The sequence below is a fragment of the Furipterus horrens genome, unplaced genomic scaffold (genome assembly GCF_987537825.1).
Source record: "Furipterus horrens unplaced genomic scaffold, mFurHor1.1.pri manual_scaffold_5, whole genome shotgun sequence".
Classification (NCBI taxonomy): domain Eukaryota; kingdom Metazoa; phylum Chordata; class Mammalia; order Chiroptera; family Furipteridae; genus Furipterus; species Furipterus horrens.
The window spans coordinates 158,804,763-158,818,054 of record NW_028327175.1 but is presented as its reverse complement, the minus strand read 5'-3'; the positions used below and the strand labels follow the sequence as shown (position 1 = coordinate 158,818,054).

The following is a 13,292-nucleotide window of genomic DNA, read 5'->3' as shown; positions in this document are numbered from 1 at the left end:
TCTAGGTTGTCAAATTTCTTGCCATACAGTTGTTCATAATAATTTCTTATAATCCTTTGTATTTCTGTGGTATCAGTTGTGATTTCTCCTTTTTCATTTCTGATTTTATTTATTTGGGTCCTCTCTCTTTTTTTCTTGATGAGCCTGCTTAAAGGCTTGTCAATTTTGTTTATTTTTTCAAAGAACCAGCTCCTACTTTTGTTGATCTTTTGAATTGTTAGTTTAGACTCTATGTCATTTAATTCTGCTCTGATCTTGATGATTTCCTTCCTTCTACTTGATCTGGGCTTTGCTTGTTGTTCTTCCTCTAGATCTTGTAGCTGTAGGGTTAAATTTTTTATTAGATATTCCTCTAGCTTTTTTAGGTAGGCCTGTATTGCTATGAACTTTCCTCTTAGGACTGCTTTCGCTGTATCCCATAGGTTTTGGGTTGTTGTGTGTTCATTATCATTAGTTTCCAGAAACTTTTTGATTTCTTCCTTGATGTCATTGTTAACCCATTCATTATTTAATAGCATGTTATTCATTCTCCATGAGTTTGAATGTTTTTGAGTTTTTTCCTTGAGGTTGATTTCCAATTTTAAGCCATTGTGATCTGAGAAGATGCTTGATATAATTTCAATTTTCTTGAATTTGTTAAGGCTTGTTTTGTGTCCTACCATGTGGTCTATCTTTGAAAATGTTCCATGTGCACTTGAGAAGTATGTATATTTTGCTTCTTTGGGGTGAAAACTTCTATATATATCGACTAAGTCCATTTGATCTAGAGTGTTGTTCAGTGCCTCCATATCTTTGGTGTTTCTTTGCTTCGAAGATCTGTCCATTGTTGACAATGGGGTGTTAAAGTCCCCTACTATGAGTGTGTTGTTGTCTATATCTTTCTTGGAGTCTTTCAAAAGTTTCCTTACATATTTGGGTGCTCCTAAGTTTGGTGCATATATATTTATAAGGGTTATATCTTCTTGATGGATTTTTCCCTTAAGTATTATGAAATGCCCTTCTTTGTCTCTTTTTATGGACTTTGCTGTGAAATCTGTTTTGTCTGATATAAGTATTGCTACCCCGGCTTTTTTTTCATGTCCATTTGCTTGGAATACATTTTTCCATCCCTTTACTTTCAGTCTGTGTAGATCTTTTGTTCTAAGGTGGGTCTCTTGTAGACAGCATATATGTGGGTCATTCTTTCTAATCCATTCAGCTACCCTATGTCTTTTAATTGGAGCATTTAATCCATTTACATTTAAGGTTATTACCGATAAGTACTTATTCATTGTCATTTTTCCCCTTTGTACTCGTGTTCTTCTCTGTCTCTCTCTGTTTCTTTATCTTCTTAGAGCAGACCTTTTAGCATCTCTTGCATTGCTGGTTTGGTGGAGATGTATTCTTTTAGCCTTCTTTTGTCTTGGAAGCTCCTTATTTCACCCTCCATTTTGAATGAGAGCTTTGCTGGGTATAGTATTCTAGGTTGTAGGCCTTTGTTTTTCATTGCTTGGAATACTTTTTGCCATTCCCTTCTGGCTTGTAGTGTTTCTGCTGAGAAATCTGATGATAGCCTTATTGGAGCTCCCTTGTATGTTATTAGTTGTTTCTCTCTTGCTGTTTTTAGGATCCTCTCTTTGTCTTTGAATGTTGCCATTTTAATTATGATGTGTCTCGAGGTGGGCCTGTTGGGGTTCATCTTCATTGGGACCCTCTGTGCTTCCTGGACTTGAGTGACTCTCTCCTCATGTGAGGGAAGTTTTCTGTCATTAGTTTTTCAAAGAGGTTTTCTATCCCTTGCTCTTCTTCTTCTCCTTCTGGAATTCCTATGATACGGATATTATTACGTTTCATGTTGTCCTGCAGTTGTCTTAGAACCTCTTCAGTCTTGTTCAGTCTTTTTTCATTTTGTTGCACTGTCTGGGAGTTTTTGTGTAGGTTGTCCTCTAGCTCGCTGATCCGATCTTCTGCTTCCTCTAGCCTGCTTTTAATTCCTTCTACTGTGTTCTTCAATTCAGAGATCGTATTCTTCATTTCCTCCTGGCTCTTATTGATAGCTTCTATGTCCTTTTTCATGCTCGTGTAATTCTCTGTGAGCTCCTTGTAGTTTTTCTGGAGTTCCTTGTAGTTTCCCTGGAGTTCTTTGTAGTTTCCGCTGAGCTCATTCAGCTTCTCCATAATCCATGTTTTGAATTCCATATCTGATAGTTCGCTCCCCTCTATTTCATTTAGCAGTCTTTCTGGGGATTCTACGTTTCCTTTTGATGGGAGGTTGTTTCTCTGTCTCCCCATTTTTGTGACTCCTATTGTTTGTTGGTGCTTCTTAGAATGATCTGCACTTCCTGGATCTGCCTCTGGTGGTGTCAGATCATGTACCAGTCTAACTGATTATTTTTTGAAGAGTGGTAAAGGGAGGGAGAAAGAGAGGGAAAAAAACATCAATGTGAGAGAAACATCGATTGGTTGCCTCTCGTATGCACCCCGACTAGGGAAAAATCCTGCAACCCAGTCATGTGCCCTGACCAGGAATGGAACCAATGACCTTTCACTTTGTGGGATGACTTCCAACCAACTGAGCCACATCAGTCAGGGTGAGCTTTCTCTTTTTTTAAAATTAAATTTATGGGGAGTAATATTGGTTAATAACATATAAGTTTCAAATATACAGTTCTATAATACATCATCTGTATATAGCATTGAGTGCTCACCAGCCAAGATCTAGTCTCCCTCATCACCATGTATTTGACCCCCTTTACCCTCTTCATCCTCCCTTCACCCCACTTCCTCTCTTGTAACCACCATTTTGTTGTCTTAAAAAGGGCTTCCTCTTATTAAATCTCTCCTGCCATTCTTAATTGTGTACCAAACACCCTAAGTTCTCACAAAAGCTTTTTTTCATTTGGGAATGAAAAAGTAAGGTAATCTTATTTTTCACTTATTATTAGATTTTACAGATATTAGAGGTAGTGGGAAAAAATAGCTTTTTCCTATTAGTAGATATGAACTTTTCACTTTGATAATACCGAAATGGCTGATATTATGAACTAAATACTTGGCTAGATTAAAGCCCTCTTGGAGAAGGAAAATCATGCCAAAGACTTGAAAAAATGTGTCCTGCGTACATGAGACTGTACATTTTTAACTTTTTTACGGACAAGTTTTAAATCACTTTTGAATGCTAAAAGGAAGAAAAATATAGAAGTGTTTCAGTGTCTAAAGTGGTGTAGTTTTAGAAATCTTCTAAAATTCTGCTCTAATTTGTAGTGTCTTCAAGGCAAAGAACGTTACTATGTTTAACTTCATTCAACTGGAACTTTTATCTTCGCAAGTTGAGAAGCTGCAGGAAGAATTTTTGAGCATAAAATAGTATAAGAGAGAATAGTATTTCTTGTATTAAAAAAGATTGAGTAGAGCCAGAGTCAAACAAAAATATTGGAGTTTGTATTGCATATTCATTGTGCAAAAAATGAGGAAACATTTTAAAAATAATTATAGTAATTAATTGAATTATATAGATATTGGGGATGAGGAAAGAGATTTCTCTTAGAAGATTTGAAATTTTCACTTTGGAAATAGAGAAAAACCTTATAAACTAATTTCAATTAGAGAAGATCTTTATTTTATAAATGTATTGTATTCCCAAAGTTTATTTCTAACTCAGTGATTCATCATTTGAAATACATTTTTAAAGGAAAAATATTATATAGAGCTGTGGTCCCTAAACCAGCTCATAAAATCTTATTTAACTTGTAATATAGTTGAATTATAATAATACTTTAAAATTTCAATCCAACTTTCTGTTATCCTAATATTCAGGAAATTTCATTTCTGATAATTTCCCCTTGTAGTAAGTCTGAGGAGCAGAGTCTTATATACTTCTCTTCCTCTGCCTCAGTTCCCATTGAGGGAAAAACCTAACATAGAAGGACCATTAGTTTTGGATGACTCCCTTGGTCCACAGCCCCAAGGTTCTACCCTGTTATTTATGAGTTCACTTTAATTTTAAAAAGTTTTATTTGGCATTTATACTGTGTCAGGGAACACAGTAAGGTACTTGTAAGAAGCCCTCCCAAAATATGCTTCATAGCTTCAAATGTTGAAGCAACAGCCTTTCCTATGAACTTTATGTATACAGATGAATTTAGGATATCAAGTTAAAATATCAAACTTCTGTGTGCTTATTTCGTAAGATGGAATGTTTCTACATTTTAGTTTGTAAACATTTGAGATAACCATAAGAATTTCTATAAATGTCCTTGAACATTGAGGTATCTGGGGTTGTATTTTCTTTGCAAAATTTATATATTGGAGTTTCTTCTTTATTTCCATTACACTTGCTAATTGCATAAACACCACTATTTTTGGTGGAAGCAAAAACCAAAAATCAACAAAATTCATTTTTGTTTTTTGTCAATTTGTGCACCTAATGATGAATTTGTAGATATAATTAGTATTTATGCTGCAAATAATACTTTTGATCTTCTATAAATTAACCATTATATTTTAAATATAGCTTGGAAAACCAGAATATAATTATAATTTGACATTATTCTTAGGCATCTTAATTATAATTACTGATCTTGTTATTTTGGAATTTTATTATTTAAAGACTGGGCCTTCATAAATCATAAAATATTTTAATATTGGAGATTGCATGAAAAACAAATCAACTTATTATTAGGTTGTATATGACTAAATGACTTCGTCTTGCTGCTAAGGTGTTTTCATGGACTGAAGGAGCTATTTGTAACTTGTCTTAGATGGTTTCTCTGAAGAGCACCCCATAAACCTAATGTAGTTAATAATGTCTCAGATCTGAAAAAAATAGTAAACTCTTGAGTTAGTTTGACTTAGTTGCCACAGTACTATGACATAAATAATATGTTTTTTAGTGTTTAGTTAACTTATTTTAAACAGGAAAAATAGTGTCTAAAAACTGTTAACTTCAAAATGTAAAACATAGTTTGATTAAATTTTCTCTTTAATTTATTGGAAACCTAAATATTTACTAAGAAAAATTTGAAATATTTCTTTTTTGTCTGTGTAAAACTGAGAAGCAAAAACTATGTTTTGTGGAAATTAAATGTTTGACATTTAATTTATTGTGTTACCTTTACTAATTTGGCTCATGTCATTTTCAAAATAGAAATAGCGTAATTGATATTTTGATTTTAAAATTACAATATATGTTGATTGCAAAACTTGTGTGGGAAAGCAGAAATTTAAAGTTTTATTTGACAAAATGTACAATGTTTTCACAGCTTGTTCTGTATACATTGCTAAGTCAAGAGAGAAGAGCTGATCCAGAGGCTGGCCTGCTCCTCTACCTTAAGACTGGCCAGATGTACGCTGTGCCTGCCAACCATCTTGACAAAAGAGGTTGAGCTGTTTTCTCTCAATTTTACTTCTCTGGGTTTTGTTTGTTTGTTTTAACCTTCAACTGTTGGTGATACATACAGGATACCTTGGAGGTATTGCAGGCTTGGTTCTAGACCACCACAGTAAAGTGAATATAGCAATAAAGCAAGTCACACAAATTTTTTGGTTTCTTAGTACATGTAAAAAGTATGCTTACATTATCCTATAGTCTAATAAGTGTATAATAGCATTATGTTAATAAAATAATGTATATACTTTAATTTAAAGATATTTTATTGCTAAAAAGACTAGACATCATGCAAGTCAAAATCTTTTTGCTGGTGGAGGGTCTTGCTTTCAATTTGTAAAAAAACACAACATCTGTGAAGTGCAGTGAAACAAGTGTGCCTGTATTTATACCTGACAGTAGCTCACTGTACTTGTTAGGCCTAATCTAGGCTGTAATTTGTAGTCATGGCATTTTTTAAAAAAGTATTTTAACAATATATAGTATAGTTGAAAACATTAACCTTTTGAAATTTTATCATACAAAGCTATTTTAAACTTCCTATCTTATACTCTAGATAGCTATATTTATACTTAGCATTCAGCTAATAAAACACCAACTTCACAATATGTACTAGTTATGAGACATACATGATTGTTGAAAGAATTTATCAAGTGAACAAAAATCGGAGGAATTATACCAAAATGTTAACAGTGGTTATTCTAGTGTAGTGGGAAATATGAATGTAGTTCTTTCCTTTTTAAAAATGTTTTTGAATCTGGAAGTTATGCAATGGGAAAGATATATTGTATAATAAAGTTTACTTAATTCTTAAAAGACACCCACCTTTTTCCCCCCATAGAATTATTGAGACTAAGAAACCAGATGGCATTCTCTTTGTTTCACCGTATTAGCAAACCAGCTACTGGAAAGGAGAAGACAAAGCTTACTCCTTTGCCACAAATAACTGAGGAACAGCAAACCTGTAAATATTGTTCACAAGTGGGCAACTGTGCTCTTTATAGCAGGTAAACACACTGTCTTCCAAAAATACTAATTTCAGTTAAGTATGCACTCAACTCACAATGATTTAACATTGTTGGTTGGTCAGGCATTGATGATTTCATTTTAGTCATTTTTTTTCTGGGTGTATTTGTAAAATGATTTTATTTTAGTTATTCTCCGTCTAGTTCTAGGGGGAAAAAAGCATAGTTCATAATTTATAACAAGCCTATTTCCTTGGGGAATAATAGACTGCTTTTTAAACTTTGGTTAAGAAAAATCTATGTAGTATAGACATTGTAAATATAATACAACTTAAATGGCTTTTTCAAGATGTCTTTCACTTCTTAGTTGCTATTTTAATTTTAGGCCTTTTGTAGTTAAAAACAGGGAAATTGTTTCATCCAGATACACAGTTTAGTATGATCCAGTGAACTTGTCTTATTTATATATGTCTATTTTATTACATAATGGAAGTTTTTTAGCTAGCTTATAAACAGTTACATATAAACCTTCATAGGCCAGTGAAAGTTTTGAAGGGCACAAAAAAGTAGTTAGATATAAATACAGACTAGGAAATAAGATCAAATCAGAACCAAAATTCTAATTCAGCCTGAAAATTCACAGAAAGGACTTTTAAAACTATTGTATCAAAGGATTTCTTAACAGCAGAGGATCATGAACAATGGGAAATCTGGGCCTATAGTATAAACACTTTGTTTTGAAATCTTATGTTTTATTCTCAATGTTTTGTAGGCTATCCTATGACCTATTTGTTTCTATATAAAATTTAAAAATTAACATTAAGAAAAACTGATATTCCAGATGATTCTCCTAGTTTTATGTTGACTTCCTTATGGCATAGAGCTGGATGTACAAATATTGTGATTTTGAGAAATTTAGCTGTAGAAAAAGCCCAAACTTGTGACCTACAGGTATGAACACCAGAGTATACCGAATTTAAGTAGTCGTTGGGGCTGTAGTCATTGAAGGCAAAATCACGCAGTATTGAGACTCTTGAGTGTTTTCTCTTTGTAAAAAGCCGTTTGGCTTGTAAAATATTGAAATGACATTTAAAGAAGATTAGGGGCTGTAGTTACAACTTATGATGATCATCGTGTATGTGTACTTATTTTATTATTTATTTACATTACTATTTAACTTTTTTTAGAGAGAGGGGAAGGGCGGGAGAAAGAGAAAAACACTGATGTATGAGAGAAACTTTGATTTGTTTCCTCTCTCACTTGCCCCAGCCTGGGACGGGGCCACGACCAGGCATGTGTCCTGGCTGGGAATTGAACAGGCAACCTTTCAGTTGGCAGGACGATGCCCAACCAACTAGTCAGGGCTGTACTTATTTTAGAAATACCTCATTTTATAGCCAGCCTGTGAAATATTTTGTACACATCTTGACTTGGAGCTTTATTTTTAGAGCAGTTGAACAGCAGATGGATGACAGTTCAGTCCCGATTGGCATGCTGCCCAAAATAAAAGAAGAAACCCAACATCTCAAGCTTACACACTTGGAGTATTTCAGCCTTTGGTGTCTAATGTTAACTCTGGAGTCACAATCAAAGGATAATAAAAAGAATCACCAAAATATATGGTTGATGCCTTCTTCAGAAATGTAAGTCGTACATTTAATACAGTAAAACTTCAGTAATTTGGATTAGCTATTGGGATGTCATTTGGAATTCATGACAAATACAGATTATGTAGCATGTTAAAGACATGCAATTTCATATATTCATGATAATTCCAGATGGCTATCAATGAATTGTTTCTAAGTAGAACACTATTGTTAGCTATTTTCAGTAGGATAAATATGCCTCTAGAAATCTCATTTTAAAAAATATAAGTAAGTCCTTTTTTATCAGTGAAAAAAGTATAAACTTGAGTATATCATAAGGTAATTGAGTATATCATAAGGTATTGGGTTGGCCAAAAATTTGTTTAGTTTTTTCTGTATTGTAGCTCTAGTAGTGCTAAGTTGTCCTTAACATCATTTGAGACAATTTTGTTAGATTGTATTGTGACAGCTGTCATATCAGTGTGCATTTTTTAAAGTATATTTTATTGATTATTGATTATGTTGTTACAGTTGTCCCAATTTTTTTCCCCTTTGCTCCCCTCTGCCCAGTATTCCCCTTCCCTCCAGCAGTCTCAACTCCCTTAGTCCCAGCTTTCTTAGTTTATGTCCATGGGTCGTGCGTGTAAGTTCTTTTGCCTTCACCCTTTCCTATACTATTCTTAACATCTCCCTGTCTATTTTGTATCTACCAATTGTGCTCCTTTTTTTTTTTTCTTTCAGATTTTATTTGTTTATTTTTAGAGAGAAAGGAAGGGAGGGAGAAAGAGGAGGAGAGAACATCCCATGGAGGTGTGGTTGCCTTTTGCATGTCTCCAACTGGGGACATGGCTTGCAACCCAGGCATGTGCCCTGACTGGGGATCGAACTGGCAACCTTTTGATTGGCAGCCCAGTACTCAATCTACTGAGCCACACCAGCCAGGGCCAATTATGCTTCTTAGTCTCTGCTTCATTTCCCTGTTTCTTCTCCTTCCTCATTCCAACTGATAACCCTCCAAATGATCCCCATACATATGATTCTGTTCCTATTCTGGTTGTTTGCTTAATTTGTTTTTGTTTTTATTTTTTAAATTCTGTTATCGATAGTTGTGAGTTTATTGTAATTTTAATGTTCATAGTTTCGATCTTCTTCTTTGTCTTAAATAAGTCCCTTTAACATTTCATATAATGATGGATTGGTGAAGATGTACTCCTTTAGCTTTACCTTATTTGGGAAGCACTTTATCTGCCCTTCCAGTCTAAATGAGAGCTTTGCTGGATAGAGTAATCTGGTTGTAGGTCATTGCTTTTCATCACTTTGAATAATTCTTGCTAGTTCCTTCTTGCCTGCAAAGTCTCTTGAGAAATCAGATGGTAGTCTTATAGGAGCCCCTTTGCAGATAACTCTTCTCTTCTCTTGCTGCTTTTAAGATTCTCTCTTTATATTTAACCTTGGACATTTTAATTGTGATGTGTCTTGGTTTGGTCCTCTTTGGATTTAGCTTGTTTGGGACTCTGTGCTTCCTGGACTTATATGTCTATTTCCTTTGCCAAATTAGGAAAGTTTTCCTTTATTATTTTTTCACAGAAGTTTTCAATTTCTTGCTCTTCCTCTTCTCCTTCTGGCACCCCTATAATTCAGATGTTGGCATGTTTAAAGTTGTCCTGGAGTTTCCTAAGCCTCTCCTTGTTTTTTCAATTCTTGTTTCTTCATGCTGTACTGGTTGACTATTTCTTTCTTTCTTATGTTCCAAATCATTGATTTGAACCCTAGTTTCCTTCCCTTCAACATTGGTTTTGTGTGGTTTTTCCTCGTTTCACTTAGCATAGCCTTCACTTCTTCCCTTCTGCATCTGTTATACTTAAGCATATCTCTCAAGCCTGTGAACATCTTTATCACCAGTGTTTTGAACTCTGTGTCTGTTAGGTTGGCTATCTCCTCGTCGCTTAGTTCTTCCACTAGTACATTGATCTGTTCCCTCTTTTGGGCCATACTTCTCTGTCTCCTCAACTTGACAGGCTCCTGTGTTTGCCTCTGTGTCTTAGGTAGAGCTGTTGCACCTGTTACATTGTAAGGGGCTGAGCCTTAGGTATTTGTTAGTACAGGGCGACCTGTTTCACCACATTGTGGTGCTGTATGTGGGGAAGGGGACTGAGAGGGAACAATTCCACTTGCTCAACACTTGCCCTTTTTCCAGGCACTTCTCCCACTTCTGTATGGGAGTGGTGCCCCTCTAGCTGTTGCCCTGGCCATTGTTCCTAAAGTGGGTAGGTCTGTGGACATTCTAGGATTGTGGGGACCCCTCTAAACAAATGGACTCTACTGAGAGACTGGCAGTTTCTTCTTCTGCCCCAGCCCCCACTGTTTGCACAGTCAGAAGCAACGAGGCTTTATTTTCCCCAGCACTCAAGTGGTGAGCTGTATGGTCTGGTCTGGTGCTGAGAGTGCTCCCCAGGTGTCCCTCCCTCCTTTTTTTAATGTGTGACTGTGCATTCTGCTGGCTGGCCACAGCTGCCACAGCTGCCACTCTGCATCCTCTTCGCTCTGGCTCCACCCCTCCCACCTGTCTGGATGAGTATTTTTTCTTTATATCTTTGTTTGTTGGGCTTCCATGCAGCTCAATTTTCTGGAACTTCTGGTTGTCTCCAGTTTTGAGGTAGTTGTATTCCTTCTTAGTTGTGGAGGGAGACACAGTGTGTCTGTCTAGGCCTCCATCATGGCTGGAAGTCTACTTTCTTAATACTACTAGCCTTTAACACAAGAAATATTACAGTGGAGGAAGTTTAAGTAGGATCCATAGACTAAATAAGTACAGTGAACATGTCAAATGTACACACCAACAAGCTTCTGAAGTGTATAGTTTTTAATAGTAGTAGAGATAGTAAATGCTTAATATTTATTTCCTAGGAGTGGAATTATCATTTTGCTTGCTATTATTTTAATAACAGTAATTATAAATCCTTTTGTAAACACTGAAGAAATAGGTTAGTATTATTTTCACATCAGATTTAGAAAGAGATTATTACAGTTTGTCTTCATTAAGGTTATGTTATGCACAGGAGGCGGTGGCGTCCTTCAGGGAACAAAATGCTGTCACACGTGCTTCTCAGAGTTCCCAGCCTGTGGTGCAACAAGGGAAGGGCTCCCTAGCACTTGTCTAGAGGCCTGTTGGAGAGAGATTATTTTAAAGCTAACAGAGAGAGTATTTCCTTAGCATTTCTAAAATCTTAGTGTGGATTGTGGAATATGTAAATATGACAGACTCAATATTAGCATTAAAGTTTCTGTGGGTCAGATAAGAAAATTGTGGAAAACTACAGATATAGTATATATGTGATGTAAATGGAAGCTTTCTCTCTTTATTTTATAGGGAGCAGAATGGCAACTGCATTGGAAATCTGATTAGAACAGAACATGTAAAGACAGTTGGTGATGGACAATATTTACATAATTTCCAACGTAAAAATGGTGCCATGCCTATCACAAATCTAATGGCAGGTGACAGAATTATTTTAAGTGGAGAAAAGAGAACACTATTTGCTTTGTCTAAGGGATATGTGAAAGAGATTAACATGACAACAGTAATCTGTTTATTAGACAGGTAAGGAAATGTTCCCTTTTGAGGGGGAGGGGTAACAGTTTATTGAAATATAATTCACGTACCATACAGTTTATACATTTAAAGCATATAATTCAATGGTTTTTAGTATATTCACAGAGTAATGCCTATCACCAAAATTGATTTTAGAACATTTTCCTCATTCTAAAAAAGAAACCCTATACCCATTAGCAGTCATTGTTCAGCCCTAGACAACCACCAGTTTTTTTCTGTCTCTGTAGATTTACCTGTTCTGAACATGATATATAAATAGGAATATATAATATGTGGCCTTTTGTGACTGGCTTTTTTCACTTAACCTACTGTTTTTGTTTGTTTGCTTGTTTTTTAGCCTACTGTTTCTCACCATTAAGTATGATGTTAGCAGTAGGGTTTTTGTAGGTATTCTTTATGGAATTGAGGACAGATACTCAGTGCTAAATATATAGCTTATTTCTCCTTCTTAGCACTCTGGTCACTCACCATTTCATTCCCTCCCTTTAAAAAAATGATTTTTTCCATCTATAGTTGTGATATATTTATCTCAGTTAAAAAAAAGCAAGCTGATTTAAAGAAAAATATTAAGTAAATAATAGAGTTGCTATAGAATTTTGTGGTGGAGTCTAATATCCATGTCTATCAATGTCCATATCCCCTTCTTCCTGTACTGCCAGCCTTCCTTGCTTTGAGGTGCAGGCATGTGTCACCATTTCTTAATGGGTGAAGATCAGTGACGGGGATGCAGTGGAAATGTGCAGGCTTGTTCTCTACCAGTCATCCTAGTTAAGCTGTAAACAACCGTACTCTGGATTTCATGATGTAGAAATATGAACCACAGCATTTGTGTTGTCTGTTAAGATTCTTTGGAGTCTCTTACAGTATTTATTTAGTGACTGCCATGTTTTAGGTACTTTGTAAATCCTTAAGGAGTTATAGTCTTGTGGGTAGACAAATATATAAATGTATTTTCAGTCTAATATAACAAGTGTTTAAATTGGTGGGAACACTAAGGAGAGGCCATTCAACCCAATTTCAGGAGGCTCAGGGAAGGCTTTTTGAAAGGTCATTATATACCAGAAGGAAGGGACATGGGGGAGTTAGAAGAGGGTGGTAAAGGGGGGATAAATGGTGTTGGAAGGAGACTTGACTTGGAGTGGTGAGCATACAATGCAATATACAGATGATGTGTTATAGAATTGTACACCTGACTCCTGTATACTTTTATCAACCAATGTCACCATAATGACCTCAATAAAAAAAAAGGAAGAAAGAAAGAAAGAAAGAAAGAAAGAGGTCATTCTAAATCTCAGTGAAGCAATGTGAGCAGAGTATTTCAGACCGAGGGAACATGGTACGTGAAGGTAACGTGGTGTCGTGTAGTATGAAGTGGAGCATTCAGGAAAGTGCAGGTGATTTTTTCTGGAATGTAAAAGATACGGGAATGATTAGAGAGGTCAGGTTAAAGGTGGTCTTACATGCCATGTTAAGAACTTTGGACTTTATTCAGCTGTATTGAAGAGTTTTAAACAGAAGAATGATAATCAGATTTGCTTTTTTGTGGGTGCACTGTGGAGAGTAGAATTAGTTGATGGAGGCAAAACCGAAAGCAGAGAAACCAGGAAACGGCTGCAGTGGCCCAGGCTAGAGGTGAATGAGGGCAGGGTAGTTTTGGCAGAGGGGATGAAGTGACTTAGGCAGGTGTTTAGAGAGTCAAGTTGTCTGGCATTTGAATGCTGATTGGATATGCAGGTTGAGAAGAGGGTGAGGAGAGCAGGAAG

General features: G+C 35.7%; 1 protein-coding gene across 1 annotated transcript in view; it reads left to right on the top strand.

Moving 5' to 3' along the window:
• The window catches only part of DNA2 (DNA replication helicase/nuclease 2), a 56,516-nt gene that overhangs the window by 26,694 nt on the left and 16,530 nt on the right, over nt 1-13,292 (top strand). The window contains exons 8-11 of the mRNA XM_090279412.1: nt 5,241-5,358; nt 6,207-6,372; nt 7,779-7,973; nt 11,287-11,517. Of these exons, the coding sequence (XP_090135538.1) occupies nt 5,241-5,358; nt 6,207-6,372; nt 7,779-7,973; nt 11,287-11,517 (710 nt within the window). The remainder of the gene's footprint in view (nt 1-5,240; nt 5,359-6,206; nt 6,373-7,778; nt 7,974-11,286; nt 11,518-13,292) is intronic.